At 57.1% G+C, this 15129-nt stretch overlaps 1 protein-coding gene across 3 annotated transcripts in view; it reads right to left on the bottom strand.

The window, feature by feature from the left end:
- RGS3 (regulator of G protein signaling 3) overlaps positions 1 to 12445 on the bottom strand; it is a 77407-nt gene extending 64962 nt beyond the window's left edge. Inside the window, exons 1-5 of one of the 3 annotated variants that reach the window (XM_038156157.1) lie at positions 12245 to 12445; positions 11940 to 12109; positions 6923 to 7057; positions 1827 to 1877; positions 44 to 102 (exon numbers count right to left, since the gene is read on the bottom strand). In XM_038156157.1, coding sequence (XP_038012085.1) covers positions 44 to 102; positions 1827 to 1877; positions 6923 to 7057; positions 11940 to 11961 — 267 coding nt within the window. In that variant the 5' untranslated portion in view covers positions 11962 to 12109; positions 12245 to 12445. Of the gene's footprint in view, positions 1 to 43; positions 103 to 1826; positions 1878 to 5519; positions 5623 to 6922; positions 7058 to 11939; positions 12110 to 12244 lie in introns of those variants that run through there. The other 2 variants (XM_038156159.1, XM_038156158.1) reach the window with 2 other exon arrangements.
- Positions 12446 to 15129: the final 2684 nt, after the last annotated feature.

The raw sequence follows: 15129 nt of genomic DNA on the forward strand, positions 1-15129 counted from the left end.
AAAAAGCACAAAGGTCCCTGAGCAAAGCCCCAGGAGAACCCACCTTCACATAGGAGTCGCACGCACAGCACTCTGCTCCCATCAGACCTTTTGCTTCCATGACTGGAAAGGAAATGAAATGGTCACATCCCAAAGCAGCAGGGGAGGCATCTTTCTACCCCACACTGCTCTGCTCCACAGGCTGATCCCTCCCTGTGGGGCAGAACCCCCTCAGACAGGGGCAGGGGTTGATGGTAATTTCCCTTTAACACACCCGTGCTATAAATGCAGCCTGGGCTGAGGTCGGTGGCAGATCAGTTCAGCACCTGGGTGGCACAAATTGCATTCCCTCTGCCCGACTTCCCCAGCCCTGCTCTCCCTTCCCTGGAGCCAAACACATCCTCCAGTTAAACATCAACAGCCCATCCTGGCACTGCCCTGACACTGCCTGGACACTGCCCTGACACTGACACTGCCCTGACACTGCCTGGACACTGCCCTGACACTGACACTGCCCTGGCACTGACACTGCCTGGACACTGACACTGCCCCGACACTGCCCTGACACTGACACTGCCCTGGCACTGCACCAGCACTGCCTGGACACTGCCCTGACACTGCCTGGACACTGCCCTGACACTGACACTGCCCCGACACTGCCCTGACACTGCCTGGTACACTGACACTGCCCTGACACTGCCCTGGCACTGCCCTGGCACTGCCTGGTACACTGACACTGCCCTGACACTGCCTGGACACTGCCCTGACACTGACACTGCCCTGACACTGCCCTGGCACTGCCTGGTACACTGACACTGCCCTGAAACTGCCTGGACACTGACACTGCCCTGACACTGCCCTGGCACTGCCCTATCACTGACACTGCCCTGACACTGCCCTGGCACTGCACCAACACTGCCCTGGCCCCGACACTGCCCCGACACTGCCCCAGCACTGCCTGGACACTGCCCTGACACTGCCCTGACACTGACACTGCCCCAGCATTGCCCCAGCACTGCCTGGACACTGCCCTGACACTGCCCTGACACTGACACTGCCCCAGCATTGCCCCAGCACTGCCTGGACACTGCCCTGACACTGCCTGGACACTGCCCCGACACTGACACTGCCCCGGCATTGCCCCAGCACTTCTCCACTCTGCTCGGCCCCGCTGCTGGGACACTGTGGCTGCCTGGGGCAAGGGATGTGCCAGGGATGTGCCAGGGGTGTGCAAGGGATGTGTTAGAGATGTGTTAGGGATATGCCAGGGATGCTCCAGAATGTGCAAGAGATGTGCCAGAGATGTGCCAGGATGTGCCAGGACAAGACCCCACCACTCACACCCAGCTTACACTGGGGCTGCTCCAGATGGAGGGATTTGGGGTAAAGCCTGTGCCAGACCCTCAGACAGGTGTTTCCCAAAAGAAAAGAGATTGTTCTGACACTCCCATTGGCCTCTCTGATAATCACCATCAAAACACTTCCATTGAAGAAATACTGCTGGTGTTAAAAACTGCAGCATTTGGAGGTAACAGAACGGTTTGGAAATCCTGGCAAATATGGCAAAAGGGTTTTGGCTGAGACAAAGCATTTCAGACTTTCCTTTCCAAATTGTATTTGCCTTTTTTCTCTTCATATGGAATAAAAGAAAAGTAATTCATACACATGGGTGCAAACACATGAAGGTCTCTGAAAATTTCAGTTTGGTCTCTTAATCAAAGAGCTCCCAGTTTTGCCACTGCACCACAGTGTTGTTCCCAACAAGAACAAGAAGGAAGAGCTTGCAAGTGCTGTCCCCACCACCAGCCCACTGTGGCTAATTTGGGATGTCCCAGGGACACACTCACCATGCAGCACCAGTGTCCGGCCCCGCACCTCGATGGACAGCTTCAACTGGCCTGGGGACAGGAGGGGACAGGAGGGGACAGGTTGAAGGACAGGCTGAAGGACTCAGCCACCCCACAGCTGCAAGGCTCACACAGGGCCAGACACATCCTGCCTTCCCCCTAGGCAGGAGCTGAGGGAAACATCCCAGCTCACAGAGGCTCAGGCTGGAGATCAGCACTGACACCCCCCAGACCCAGCCCTGTGCAGGAGAGCCCTGCTGGTGAGGGCACAGCACCCAGGGCAGCACCACTGCTCTGCCAGCCTGCTCACACCCATTCCCTTGCTTTTCCACGCACTGGCAGCTCTGCATCAGCCCAGAAATCCCCCCACAAGGCTGGGACTGACAGAAAACTCAGCCCATGGTGTTTGTCAGGGTCGGGGTGTGATGGTTACGGGGTGCAGGGTGAGCTGCCTCCCCTCTGGGTGTCCTCCCTAAAGGTTCCCTGGGAGCTGGGCCTGCCAGCCTCAATAGGATGTGCAGATTTTAATGATAGTGAAGGGTCTCTAATCATGTAACTGTTCTGGATCGACCCAAAACTAAACATTTCCCAACACCCCTGGAGAATCCAAGGACTGAAACCATCACTGCTACAATGTTTCCCTTAATCCAAAGCAAAGATCCCATTTTCACTTCTTCCCCAGTTTACAAAACACAACAAACGAGTAAACATCATTTACAGGAGAGTAAACATAATGTACAGACACATAAACATCTTGCAAGTTAAAACCCAACATTTAATTTTGCAAAGACACACCCAAGGGCTTGGGCTTGCTTGGGAGGGGATATCTGATGGGATTGTTTAACCTGAAACAGTTCAGAGAACATATTTTTCACTCAAAAAAAAAAGAAAGGGCCCAAACTTTTAGCAGCTCACGTGTGCATGGACACGTGGAAATGGTGTCTGTGTGCATTTGCACAAGTGCAAGGTGAGAGAACAAAGGCAGGAGCTGGGTGGGTGAGTCAGGACAGCTCTAACACTGGGTTGCAGCAGAGAGAACACTGTCCCCCAGTGTCATCCTCCCACTCCAGGCTTTGGGCACAAGGCTGGAACCCCTCTGCCATCTGCCGACCTCTGGGGCTGTGGGAACCCTCTGGGGACAGCTCTGTGCCCCTGAAGAAGGGAGTGACATGGCCTGTGCCAGGACCCCTCCTTGAACAGCCTGCCCACCCATCTCCAGCACCCACAGCAACCCCAGTCTCACACTGCCCATCCATGCTGGGCATGGGAGCAGGGAACTCCCTAGGCAGCCTCTCCCACCACGGGAAAAGCCTGTTTTCATCCACCCAGAGAGCCCAGAGAGCCCTGCCCCAGCCCCACAGCCGTGCCTGCTCTGCTGTTAGCACACAACAGATGTTACAGCACAAAGGAACCTGCCCCAGTGCAGCCCAGCCTGAGGAGCAGTCAGGGGGATGAGGGACAGGGGAAGCAGAAGGGAAGTTTTTGTGCTGGCTAATTTGGGGGGATGCCATTTTGGGGACTGTCCTGCCCTGGGGTGGCTGGGGTGTTCCTGGGGAGCTCAGGGGCCAAGGCTTTGCACAGCAAGGGATGGGGTCACCCCTGCCTCATGTATGTCACTGCTGTGGGGACAGGGCCCCTGGCACAGGCTGCTCCATCACCAAGGAGAGGAGAGCAGGGAGAAGAGGGGCAGCTCTGCCTTTTTGGGGAGAAACACAAATTGGCCACAGTAGGGTTTGGGATTTTAGGTGCTCTCCTCTCTGTGAGGAACAGAGGACATTTCCCTCTTAATGCATTCGCTCCTGAGTGTCTCCCAAGCACATGAAGGGACAAATCATAACCCCCAGCATGCCCCAGCCCCTGCCTGACCCCTGCTCAGGCCTGGGAGGCGCTCACTGGCTTGTGTAGGACCAGGATCAGAGAGGGAAGCTGCTCTGGGAAGAATGATCCGGTCAAAGCTGGAGGCAGGGATGTGCTGTGCCAAGGTCTGTGCTCAGACAGAGCTGGGGCACTTCGTCAGATGAGCAGAGCAGTGACCTGGCGCCACACCTGGGTGGGCAGGAACACAGTCCCTGTCAAGGCAGGTTCATGGGCTGCGTTCCCACCTCAATCCAAGTGCAGAGGATCAGAGAAACCTTTTCCCCTGGATTTATCTCCTGATACATCCCTAACAAGAACTGAGGGAAACAGCAGAGAGGCCCTGACCCTGCTTGTCCAGGTCCTCTCTGTTAAATAAAGGTTAATATAAATTAAACTAAGTGCAAAAGAAGGGCAGAGGGAGAAGCTACATGCAGCTCCTGAGTGAACATCCCATCAGAGAGCAGGACTCAGCCAGGCTTGCAGGGATGCAACACAGAGAGCTCCCAGCCCCATCCACCTGGACCCACAGGGCCAGGAGAGGCAATTCCTGCCAAGGAACAAAGCTGGCACAAGGAGTACAGGGGAAAATGGGCATGAACAGGCACAAGATGGTAATCAAACAGGTTTCCACCCATGAGAGAAGTTTGCCAGGCTAAGGGAGGGGACAGGGCAACCTTCTATGGGAGCAGACCCAGCAGGAAAACCTGTTCCTTACTGATGATCTCTGACAAATGGAAAATTTTGAGGTTTTCTTAAATGCTTTTCTGCTTTACTGTAGGAAAAACAGTGCTGGGCCTGGCTGGGACAGCCAAGAGCCATCTATCAAATGCCAGTGGGGGCTCCTGCCAGAGGACACAGTGTCAGATCCTGGCTGGGTGGGAGGTCCCCATGGGCACAAGGCACCCCAAAATCACCATCTACAATCTCTGCCCTGGCACCAGCCTTTTAGGAGACTCTCTCCTAGTCACCCTCAGTGAGAGGGCAGTGCTGGCCCTGTCCTGCCAGGCTCTGCAGCTCAGAACACACTCCACATCTCAACAGTGATGCTCAGCCCATGAGGGGAACTGTGGCTGCAGAGATGATGTTTGGCCTGCACTTGGTTACAGAGCCAGGAGGCACCACAGAACCCACATTATTTGGCCTTTATCCTACAGACAGAGACAGGAGGGTTTCAGCTTCCAGGCTGTCCTGAGCAGTTTGGCACTCAGAAGTCCAAAAGGGGAAGGAGCAGCATCCCTGGGAAGGGGCAACATCCCTAGGAAGGAGCTCACTGCGTGGTCACCTGCTCTGCTCCCAAGAGCAAGAGAAAATTTGAAAGAAAACAAAACTGCTGCTTTGAAAGCAGCACCCAGAAGAGGCACCCAGCTGCCCCGTGTGTGACACTGCTGCCCAGCCATCACGCACCGCCAGCTGCCAGGACATCCGCAAGACATCCAGGTTCCCTCCGGGCTCTCAGCGAGCCAGCTCAGCCCGCAGAGCCAGCGCTGCCAGGGGCCACCAAAACCCACTCTGCACACCTGAGGCAGCCATAGAGAGACCCCCCGAAGAGCAAAAAGGAAACTGGGGCTCTGCCCGACCGGGGGCACAGTTCCAGCCAGCCCTACCCCAGCTCGTGTCCATCCAGGGCTGGGCGTGGGACACCTGCGAGCGCTTCCCGCACCGCAGCGCCGGGGCCGGGCTCAGGGCGCTCCTGCCCCCGGGCATTATCGCGGCTCGGAGAGGCAGGAGCCGCCGCCCGGCCCCGATTCCTTCGAGGAGCAGCTCCCCAGCCGCTTCCCACGGCGTCCCGGCCGGGGTGGCATCCCCGGGCTCCCCGAGCCGGGCCTCCGCGCTTACCGAACGTGCTGAGGCAGAAGGACGCTCCCAGGAGCGGACCGGCCCGGCGGGAGCAGAGCGAGACCCTGCGCACATTGCCGGCCTCCATGGCACGGCAGCTCTAATTAGGAGCCGCACTAATTGGAGCCGTGCCCGCCGGGCCCGGGGGAGCGCGGCTTCCACGGGACGCGGAACAACCGCCGCGGTTTGAACGGAGCGGCTCCCATCGGCCCCGCGGCTGGGACGGGCACCGCACCTGAGCCACGCGCAGGGCGGGGACAGTGCCGGGGTGGGGACAATGCCGGGGGGGGACAGTGCCGGGGGGGGACAGTGCCAGAAAAGAGACAGTGCCGGGATGGGGACAGTGCCGGGATGGGGACAGTGCCAGGGTGGAGACAGTGCCGGGATGGGGACAGTGCCGGGATGGGGACAGTGCCGGGATGGAGACAATGCCGGGATGGAGACAATGCCGGGATGGGGACAGTGCCGGGGTGGGGACAGTGCCAGAAAAGAGACAGTGCCGGGATGGGGACAGTGCCGGGATGGGGACAGTGCCGGAATGGAGACAGTGCCGGGATGGGGACAGTGCCAGGGTGGGGACAGTGCCGGGATGGGGACAGTGCCGGGATGGGGACAGTGCCGGGGTGGGGACAGTGCCGGGATGGGGACAGTGCCGGGATGGAGACAGTGCCGGGATGGGGACAGTGCCGGGGTGGGGACAGTGCCGGGATGGGGACAGTGCCGGGGTGGGGACAGTGCCCTGCTCGCCCCCGCGGACGCCGGAGCCGCGGCCACGCTGCCGATGGTGCCCCAGGAATGAGCTGCAGGGGAAAGAGAAAACCCTCCCTGGTGTCAGCAGTCCCAGGGCCTGCCCGTGCGGGTTTGCTGGCACATTTCAGCTGCTCAAGGAGCTGTCCCGCCGCAGCAGCGCGGGGCAGGAGCAGGCACAGCACCCTGGGGACATTACTGGAGCAGAACTGGTCTGGGAGGGTGAGCCGGAGCGGGGAGGATGGCAGGGCATGGGTCACCTGCTTGGCTCTCATGTGACAAGGAAAGAGGCACGCAGTTCCCCCCACCCCCCCCCAGGCTTATGGGGTCACCCTGCAAGAGCCCAGAGCAGCCCACTCCATCACCCAGGAGCTGGGGGTGCACCCACCGGCTCTGGGTGCTGCACCAGAGGCACCAGGGCTGAGCACCAGCTCCGGAGGGTGAGGAGGAATGATGGAGATGGTTCTTGGGGGGAAAAACCCTCCCTAAAGGCTGGGCTGTGCCACATCTCTCCGGGATACAAAAGAACGAGATCTCCCGTGCAACCCAGGCTGCTGAACACACATCCCCACCCTGCTCACAGTGGCCCCTCCACACAGCCCTGGGCCAGGGCTGAGCCCCGGCTGGCCCAGAGCCCCCCCGCAGCCCTCACTCACCTTTCCCCTTCACTCGGGCACGGCTGATCCTCCTCCTGCTCCCCGAGGCTCCCCGCAGCCGGGGCTGTCCAGCCCGGTGTGCCCCCCCGGTCACTGCTGGCAGATGCTCCAGCACCGCGGGACTCTGCCCTGGGCCTGCCAGGGAAAAGAAGAGATGAGAGCAGGACACGGCAGGACCGGGAGCAGGGGCAGCAGGAACGTCACAGGCTCTGCTGTATCCTCAGTTTTATCTGCCACGGGGGTTTGTGCCCACCTTGCCCCAGCCTTCCCTGTGAGCACAGAGAGGAGGAATGACAGCAATTCACTCGACGCAGTGTCACAGAGGAGACACAGCCACATTCAGAGGGAGTCACCCCTGGCAGGAACCCCAGCTGCAGCCTTGGCCGTGGCCCTTCCCATCCCACGCACCAAGTGCATCCCAGTGGCTCTGCTCAGCACAGTTTTATTTTATTTAAAACAGATGACCAGTCCTGTCAGGGCTTTATTAATCTGTAAGCAGCTGTCCAGGACACTGGAGATGCTGCCCTGAACTGGGTGTTCAGGACAGGCTGAGAATCACAGAATGGTCTGGGTTGGAAGAGACCTTAAAGACCAACCAGTTCCATGCCTGCTTCAACTGTCCCAGGCTGCTCCAAGCCCTGTCCAACCTGGCCTTGGGCACTGCCAGGGATCCAGGGGCAGCCACAGCTGCTCTGGGCACCCTGTGCCAGGGCCTGCCCACCCTCCCAGGGAACAATTCCTTCTCAATATCCCATCCATCCCTGCCCTCTGGCAGTGGGAAGCCATTCCCTGTGTCCTGTCCCTCCATGCCTTGTCCCCAGTCCCTCTCCAGCTCTCCTGGAGCCCCTTCAGGCCCTGGCAGGGGCTCTGAGCTCTCCCTGGAGCCTTCTCCTCTCCAGGTGAGCACCCCCAGCTCTCCCAGCCTGGCTCCAGAGCAGAGGGGCTGCAGCCTTGGAGCAGCTCCATGGCCTCCTCTGGACTCATCCAGCAGCTCCAGGTCCTTCTGTGGGTGGCCCCAGAACTGGACACTCTTGCAGGGCTCTGGCTCAGTCCCAGCTCCAGCCCACCCCTGCTGATGTGCTGGGGCTCAGAGGAGGCTCCACAAAAGGGGGAATTGGAGGTTTTCCTCATGTTTAGCACCCTGACAAAGCCCCAGCAGCCCCAGCCTGGCCCTTCTCACTCACACCCATCCCAACCTGCCACAGGATCTGATGCTGAGACAGACAAAAGTGCACAGACCCAGAACTGGGAGCCTTGGTGGAGAGATCTCCCAGCCCAGCACAGAGCAGAGGAGCCAGCACAGCCCAGGAACTCTGCAGGACCAGGAACATCTGCCCAGGCTTCTTCCACAGGGATTAGCAGGGTAGGACTGGTGAGGCAGAGGTGTTTTACACTTCCCTTAACACAGGGCCAGCTGTGGAGCCCCAGATGAACTCCCTCGAAGGGCAGTGGGGCAGAGCAGTGTCCCTCAGCCCTGATGGAGCCAACTCACAGCAGCTGTAAAGGCAAAAGAGCCTCACAGGGGATTTTGGTGTGACTCAGCCCTGTGCCAGTGTGTAGCAGGATGGACAGATGGACAGACCTACCACACCCTGCCCAGTGCCTCCAGGTACCCCAAAATATCTCCAGCTCTATCTTCACAGTCCCTGGCAGAGGCAGCAGCTTGGAAAAGCTGTTTGCTCACTGGAAAAGCTGCCTTTTGCCCCAAAGGCTGCCAGGGGCATTGGTTTGATTCAGCTGAACTTCCACCAGCAAAACTGCCTGAAACTGAAGGAAAAGCAACAGGAGGGACACAGCAAACAAGGGAGGGAAGGAGGGAGGAATGCTCTGCACAGCCCAATCCATCACTGCCACAGACACCTATTGTACCACTGCCATAAATCCAAGCCCCATTGGGCACTGGTGGAGACAAAAACCGCCCCAGCAGCCTCTGAAGCCTCCAGACAAAGAGCACAGCTCTGCTGGGGCTGCCTGTGCCTGCAGTGTCAGCCTGACCCTGGCACCCTGCAGGGGCCTTGGGAGGCTCCCAGCCCAGAGCCAGCCAGCCCTGCCCGGGGCCTGGGGCCTCAGGGGGTGTTCAGAGGTGGGGAAGGCCTGGCAGGGTTTCTGATGCCAGCTCCCACACCAAGCTCCTGCTTTCCTGGTGGAAAGGGGCCAGGTGCCTCCTTTTCCCTCCTTCCCACAGCACAGCAGCGAGGCACCAGCCAGGATGGGAGCAGGGCAATGTGCAGCTCAGGGACCAGAGGGGCAGAAAAGGCCCAGAGCTAAGTCCACTCAGGCTGTGAGAGTCCCTTTCCAGCTCTGGGAAGCACACGGATCCATGCCCATGGATGCTGTGTTGCTGGAGGAGCCCCCTGCACCCACAGCCCAAGGGCAGAGGCACCAGGCACATCCCTGGGCACAGCTGGGCTGCTCAGCCCTCCTGCATCCTCCTGGGTCTCCAGCCACAGGATCCAGGGCTCAGGGGTGAGGAACAAAGAGGGGATTTATTCTGTAATCCTGTGTGTGTGTCCAGCACAGCAGTAGCCTTTTCTGCCCTCATCACAACGCAGGGGATGCACAAGCAGGGGCAGGGCGGGGCAGTGAGCAGAAGCATCTGTGAGACAGCACCAGGAGCTCCTCAGCAGCCCCAGCACATCTGGCTGCTCTTCCAGCACATCTGCCTGCTCCCCCAGCACATCTGCCTGCTCCCCCAGCACATCTGGCTGCTCCCCTAGCACATCTGCCTGCTCCCCCAGCACATCTGCCTGCTCCCCCAGCACATCTGCCCGCTCTCCCAGCACATCTGCCTGCTCTCCCAGCACTGCTGGGCTGGAGACCAGGGGAAGCTGGATCTTCTTTCCCCGCTGGCAGTGCCAGAGGTGTGGGAGGCCAGCAGGAGGTGCAGCCTGGTCACACTGATCCCTGCAAGTCCGGGCTACCACCTAAATTCTCCAGTCTGCCTGATGACCCCAAAACCCCCAGAGTTGCCCTGCAGCCTCTGGAATCCTTCAGGAGGCTCCAGGAACCCCCAGGGAAGCCACAGCTGCTGGCTCCTGCCTGCCCACCAGGGACTTGAAGCAGCAAGCCCAGGGCGAGGTCTGGTGGAATGTGGTGGCCACAGGAGGGGAAAGGCTGCTCCAGCAGCTCTGCCCAGAACAAGAACCTGCTTCCCACACCTGGTACAGCTGCTTTGCAGGTCCTTGAGGAAAGGATTAATGCAGTTATCAAAACCCAGAAGCACAAGGAGGGGAACACAGAGAGGGAAGGGGTCCTTTGTTAGTGGGCAGGAGCAATCCCTGCATCCCAGGCAGGCTCTCCAGCCAGGAGCCAACCTGGCCAGGCACACAGCCAATGCCACAGCATCCCACAGTGGCCTGTCCCAGCTGCCCAAGTTGATATTTGCACCCTGGCATTCCAAAACACATCCCCGTGGCCTGCTCCACAATCTCCCTGGAGACAGGCACAGCCAGGGGAGCAGCTCTGGCTCTCCCCAGGAGCAAAGCCCTGAGCTCCAGCACAGCTCACCAACATCAGAGTTCCTCCAAAATATGACAGGCTGACACTGCAGATGTCACATCCTCTACCAATCTTGTTGAAAGGCAAGAGAGCCCAGGATACAGAGCTGGGGTGAGGATGGACCCTTTAATCCCACACTCATTTTCATCCCATCCTCAACAGGCAGCACTGGGAGAGGAACTGAAGTGTATTTATGCTACAGAATATTCCAAGAGCTCTCCTGCCCACAGGGAGGGTCTGGGGACCCCTCATCATCCCAGCCCTGGGTCTGCAGAGAAATCTCACAAAGGCTCAAACTCCCTCTCTCATGGATGTGTTTATAATGCGGGGGAGAGGCCCTGGACTGCCTGGGTCACAGTCAGTGCTGCTGTCAACTCCTGGACAGGAGGGCTGAAGAACAACCCTGCCACAGCCCCCCTCTGTCCCTGGCCATGTGCCCCAGAAACTCTGCTGATGCCAGAGCCCCACAGACACAGGCAAATGACAGCAAGGCTCTGTCCTGGACAGGCAGGAACCAACACACAGGTGGGGTGGCCCTGCTCAAGGATCCAGGGTCATTCCTAAGGCACTTCTGAATGTTCCTCCTTTCAGGATAATCAAAAACTCTTCATTTGTTCAGCTGAATCCATTTGCTGACATTCCCAGTGATCTCCACCTGCCACCCATCAAAATGAAAGCTTTTTTCCCAGCAAATTTTTTTTCCCCTGGGAAAAACCAAACCAATCTGGGATTGCCTTTTTCACTGCACAGCTCAGCCCACAGGACAGACAACAGCAAGCAGCTTCCTGAGCGAGCAGCAAACAATTCCCTCCACAATCCCAGGCATCCTGAACCTCTGGAATGGGAGCAGGGTTTGTACCTGCCCAGCCTTGCCGTGTCCTGGTCCCTGTCACAGCACAGCACCCTGGCAGCCCCAGCAGCATGATTTGTGTGGCTCCTCTCAGCAGCACCCGCAGCTCTCCCAGCACACAGAGGTGTTTACACTCCCCCTGTCTCCCAGGAGCTCCCCAGGCTCACACAAAGCCTCCTCTCTCTCTCTCTCATTGCAAAAGGCTTTTAAGAGGCAAACAGGACAGTAATAAATGCTCTGTCTCTCCAGCTAAAGCAGACAGTCTCACAGCTTTGGGTGAAAGAGTCCCGGGGGACAGGGCTTTCAAAATATAAATAAATAAATTATAATAAATGACTCCCAGGCCACAGAACTCTCCCCACCCATCTCCCAGAGGGTTTGAGGCTCACTGACTGCAGAAATCACTTCTAACACACAAACCCAGGACATTCAAATCCACTCTATCCAGCAGCACAGAGAGCCCTGAGATCAAACGTGATCCCACATGGAGCTGGGCACCTCCAGCCCTCCACAACAAGCAGAGGGGAGATACAGACCCTCATCTCCTCCAGCCACCAGGATCTGGCTCCTGTGACCAGCCACCCACAGAGCCATCACCCATCCATCCCCCCATCCACCTGCCGGAGAGTGAGCAGTGCTGCAGAGGCAGGGGAATCCCTGAGCACTCACGCCTGAGCCCCGGCTGCTCCATGGCTCCCACGCAGGGTCAGATCCTCTCCAGCAATGGCCAAGGTGAGATTCAGCTGCCACGAGCCTTTGGTCGTGGTACCACTGCAGGGGGAGGGGGGAAACCCAAATCCAAACCAGTATATAAATGTCCAAGGGAGCAGAGATCCAGTCTGGGGAGGTACAAATTAAATTGTAAGCTGGGAAGAGATGGTGGTCCTGCAATAGCCCCGTTCTCTCCTGGCTCCCAATAGCAAGAAATCAACTCCTCCTAACTTCCCTCCTCACATTCCAACCCTGGGACTGACCTTAACCTGCAGTTCTGTTGGAGTCTCCAGCAAACTGCCCATTCAGCTGGTTGGCCTGGGAGTTAATGACTTTCTTTTAAAATTTAACACCGTTCTCCATCACAGATTTCAGTCTGCCAGCACTAGGGTCTGCCTTTGGTTGGATATTCAAATCCAAACACGTGCTTAGACAGTTATTCCAGGCAAAAGGGTAACACATGCACACAGAAAACCCACAAGGTTGGGGCTGCCCTTTGGAACTAAAGAAACTAAATCAGGCTGGGAAAAATTATCTGGCTTCCCAGATGGTAAGAGGATTGCAAGGAGGGTTTGGGCTATTTCAGGGCAATCCTGAGGGAAGATTTCTGGGATTAGCACAGCCTGGCATATAGGGCAGGCACACAAAGCACAGCACTTTCCAGCAGTGGCAACACTGCAGCCCCTCTTCCCCACGGCCCAGCTGAGGTGCTGCTGTCCCTGACACCACCTCTGCAGCAGGCACAGCTGAGCTTCTCCCTGGAAAACTCCAATTAGGAACCTAACAAAGAGGCAGACTGGCACATTAGCAAATCCTTTTCCAATCTGAGGCCCCAGAAAGGTTTCTCCTCCTTCCGGGGTATTTTAGGTACACCACCCCTTCTCCGCTCACATCCCTGAGTGTGAGCATCCTGTTGGACCAAATCTGAGCCAGAGCAGCAACAACATCCCCAGTGTGGTCTTTGCTGCTGCCTTTGCCACTCTGCAGCTCCCTTGTCTCCACCTTTTCAGGCAGATGCACTCAGGACTCCACATTCCTGGAAAATTGCCCCTCCCAGCCGGGAGAGGACAGTGCACTGGGCGTCAAACCAGCACTGACCCAGCCTCATGGGCTGCTCGTGCCCACTGCACAAAACCATCCTTCCCCTTCCACAGTGTCCCCACAGCCAGTACATGATCCCAGCGCAGCACTCAGCTCAGCACTGCTGCTGCAGAACATCAGTCTTGGCAACATCCAGATTCTGACAAGAACTGTGTCTGCATCTCCACAGGACTTCATGTGTTTGGCCTTTTGCACCCATCGTTTTGGGTAACAAATTCTTTGGCGGATCTCTTTTCTAAACCTCCCTCTCTGCCCCTTCACCACGAAATGCAGACTCTGAACGTGCAAAGGGAGCAGCCCACAGCCCTTCCTGGGCTCTGAGGCATGGCTGCAAGAGATCAGGATGGAAACAGATTATTTCTAGGGCAGGCAGAGGCTCTGTGACAAACCCCACGTGAGCAGGAGCTGGCACAGCCCCTCGGTGGCTCACCGGGGATGCAGAGCACAGAACAGTCTCCATGCACAGCCACTTGTTCCTGTGCCCATCCTTCGGCAGGGCCAAGCTTGCTGGAAACAGATCATCTTGTCCCTTTGCCATTGCTAAACTGGCTGAAACTAAGGCAGCTGTGACCACAGCATGGTTTGTATAAGAGCTGCTCCATAAACCAGCTCTTCTCCAGAAGGAGAGCAGCAGGGAAAAGGTGGGAGAGCTCTTGTTTTATTTCAGTTCAGATTTTCACCCGTCTTGAACACTCTAAACCTGCAGAAACTGCCTGGCTTCTTCCCCTGCTGCCCTGGGGCTGGTTAGGGAGACATCCAGTGTTAATTCAGGAGAGGAATCCCTTGAGGCACAGGGATGCTTTCTGATCCCTCCAGAAACATCCTGTACAGAACATCTTCTCTAGGGCTGGCAGGACCTCCTCTGTCAGCTCCTCCTCCACAGTGAGGAGCAGCAATCACAGAGAGCAGCAGCCATCAGAGCACCACGGGCTACCCCTGTGGTGTGGATTCCCCATCCCTGGCAGTGCCCAAGGCCAGGCTGGATGGGGCTTGGAGCAGCCTGGGATAGTGGGAGGCATCCCTGCCATGGCAGGGGTGGGACTGGATGGGCTTTAGGGTCCCTTCCACCCCAAACCAGTCTGGGGTTCCATGATTCTCTCCCCAGGAAAGGCACACAGCTCAGTCTGATTGCCTCTGAGCAGGCTGAGAGGATGCTGACCCCAAAGCACTAATACAGCATCATAAATTATTTTTTTTCCTTTTTTCATCCTTTTTCCCCTTTGCCATGCCTAGCCTGCAGGATAACAATGTGTTGGGCACACACCTGACTTAGAAACAGTACCCACACAGCTGACAATTTTCCCAGCTCAAGGCTTTGTCCTTGGTTTTGTATTTCCTTAGGGCAGTGGGATTTCCTCAGGCCAGATGTTTAACACACACCTGTCTTACAGCCTTAACCTGATTAAAAGCCCGGTGACTTACAGCAGCACATCAGCTCACAGCACCATTCTTCTGCACTCTGAACCCTCAGTGACACAGAAGAGCAGCACCATGAGACATTCCAGGTCTCTTAGAGGATGTCTGATCTGAGCATCCAGTCCTGCTGCAGCATTTTGACAAATGCTGAGTATTAATCCACTGTTGATTTATTTTAATGCAATAAAAACAATGTAATAACCAAGCTGGGTCTTTAGTGACCCTTCTCACAAAAGAGATCAGTTTCAATATAGCAAAAGGTCTCTTGGGAATTATGCTTTTGGCCTTAGAATGATCAAATGGATCAAAGTAATGAAGTTAAAACAGCTTAGGAAGTTATTGCCTGTCACCTGAGCTGAACTGCCGAGTTCAGTCTGCAGCTGCAGGAAATAGCTGAGATCTCCTCTCAGGTACCTCACATGGGCTCTGCTCCCCAGCTCTGACACTGCTCTGCCTCCCAGTGAGCCAGGTTAGCTCACTAATTTCACAGAAAATCAAATATTTCTGGCATTTGGCACCCAAACAGATTTGACCAGGGCATGTGATGGGGGGAGACAGATCAAATGCCAGAAATCTTAGACTGGTTTGGGCTGGGAGAGACCTTAAAGTTCATCCCGTTCCACCCCCTGCC

This window comes from Motacilla alba, chromosome 17 (assembly GCF_015832195.1).
Source record: "Motacilla alba alba isolate MOTALB_02 chromosome 17, Motacilla_alba_V1.0_pri, whole genome shotgun sequence".
Classification (NCBI taxonomy): Eukaryota; Metazoa; Chordata; class Aves; order Passeriformes; family Motacillidae; genus Motacilla; species Motacilla alba.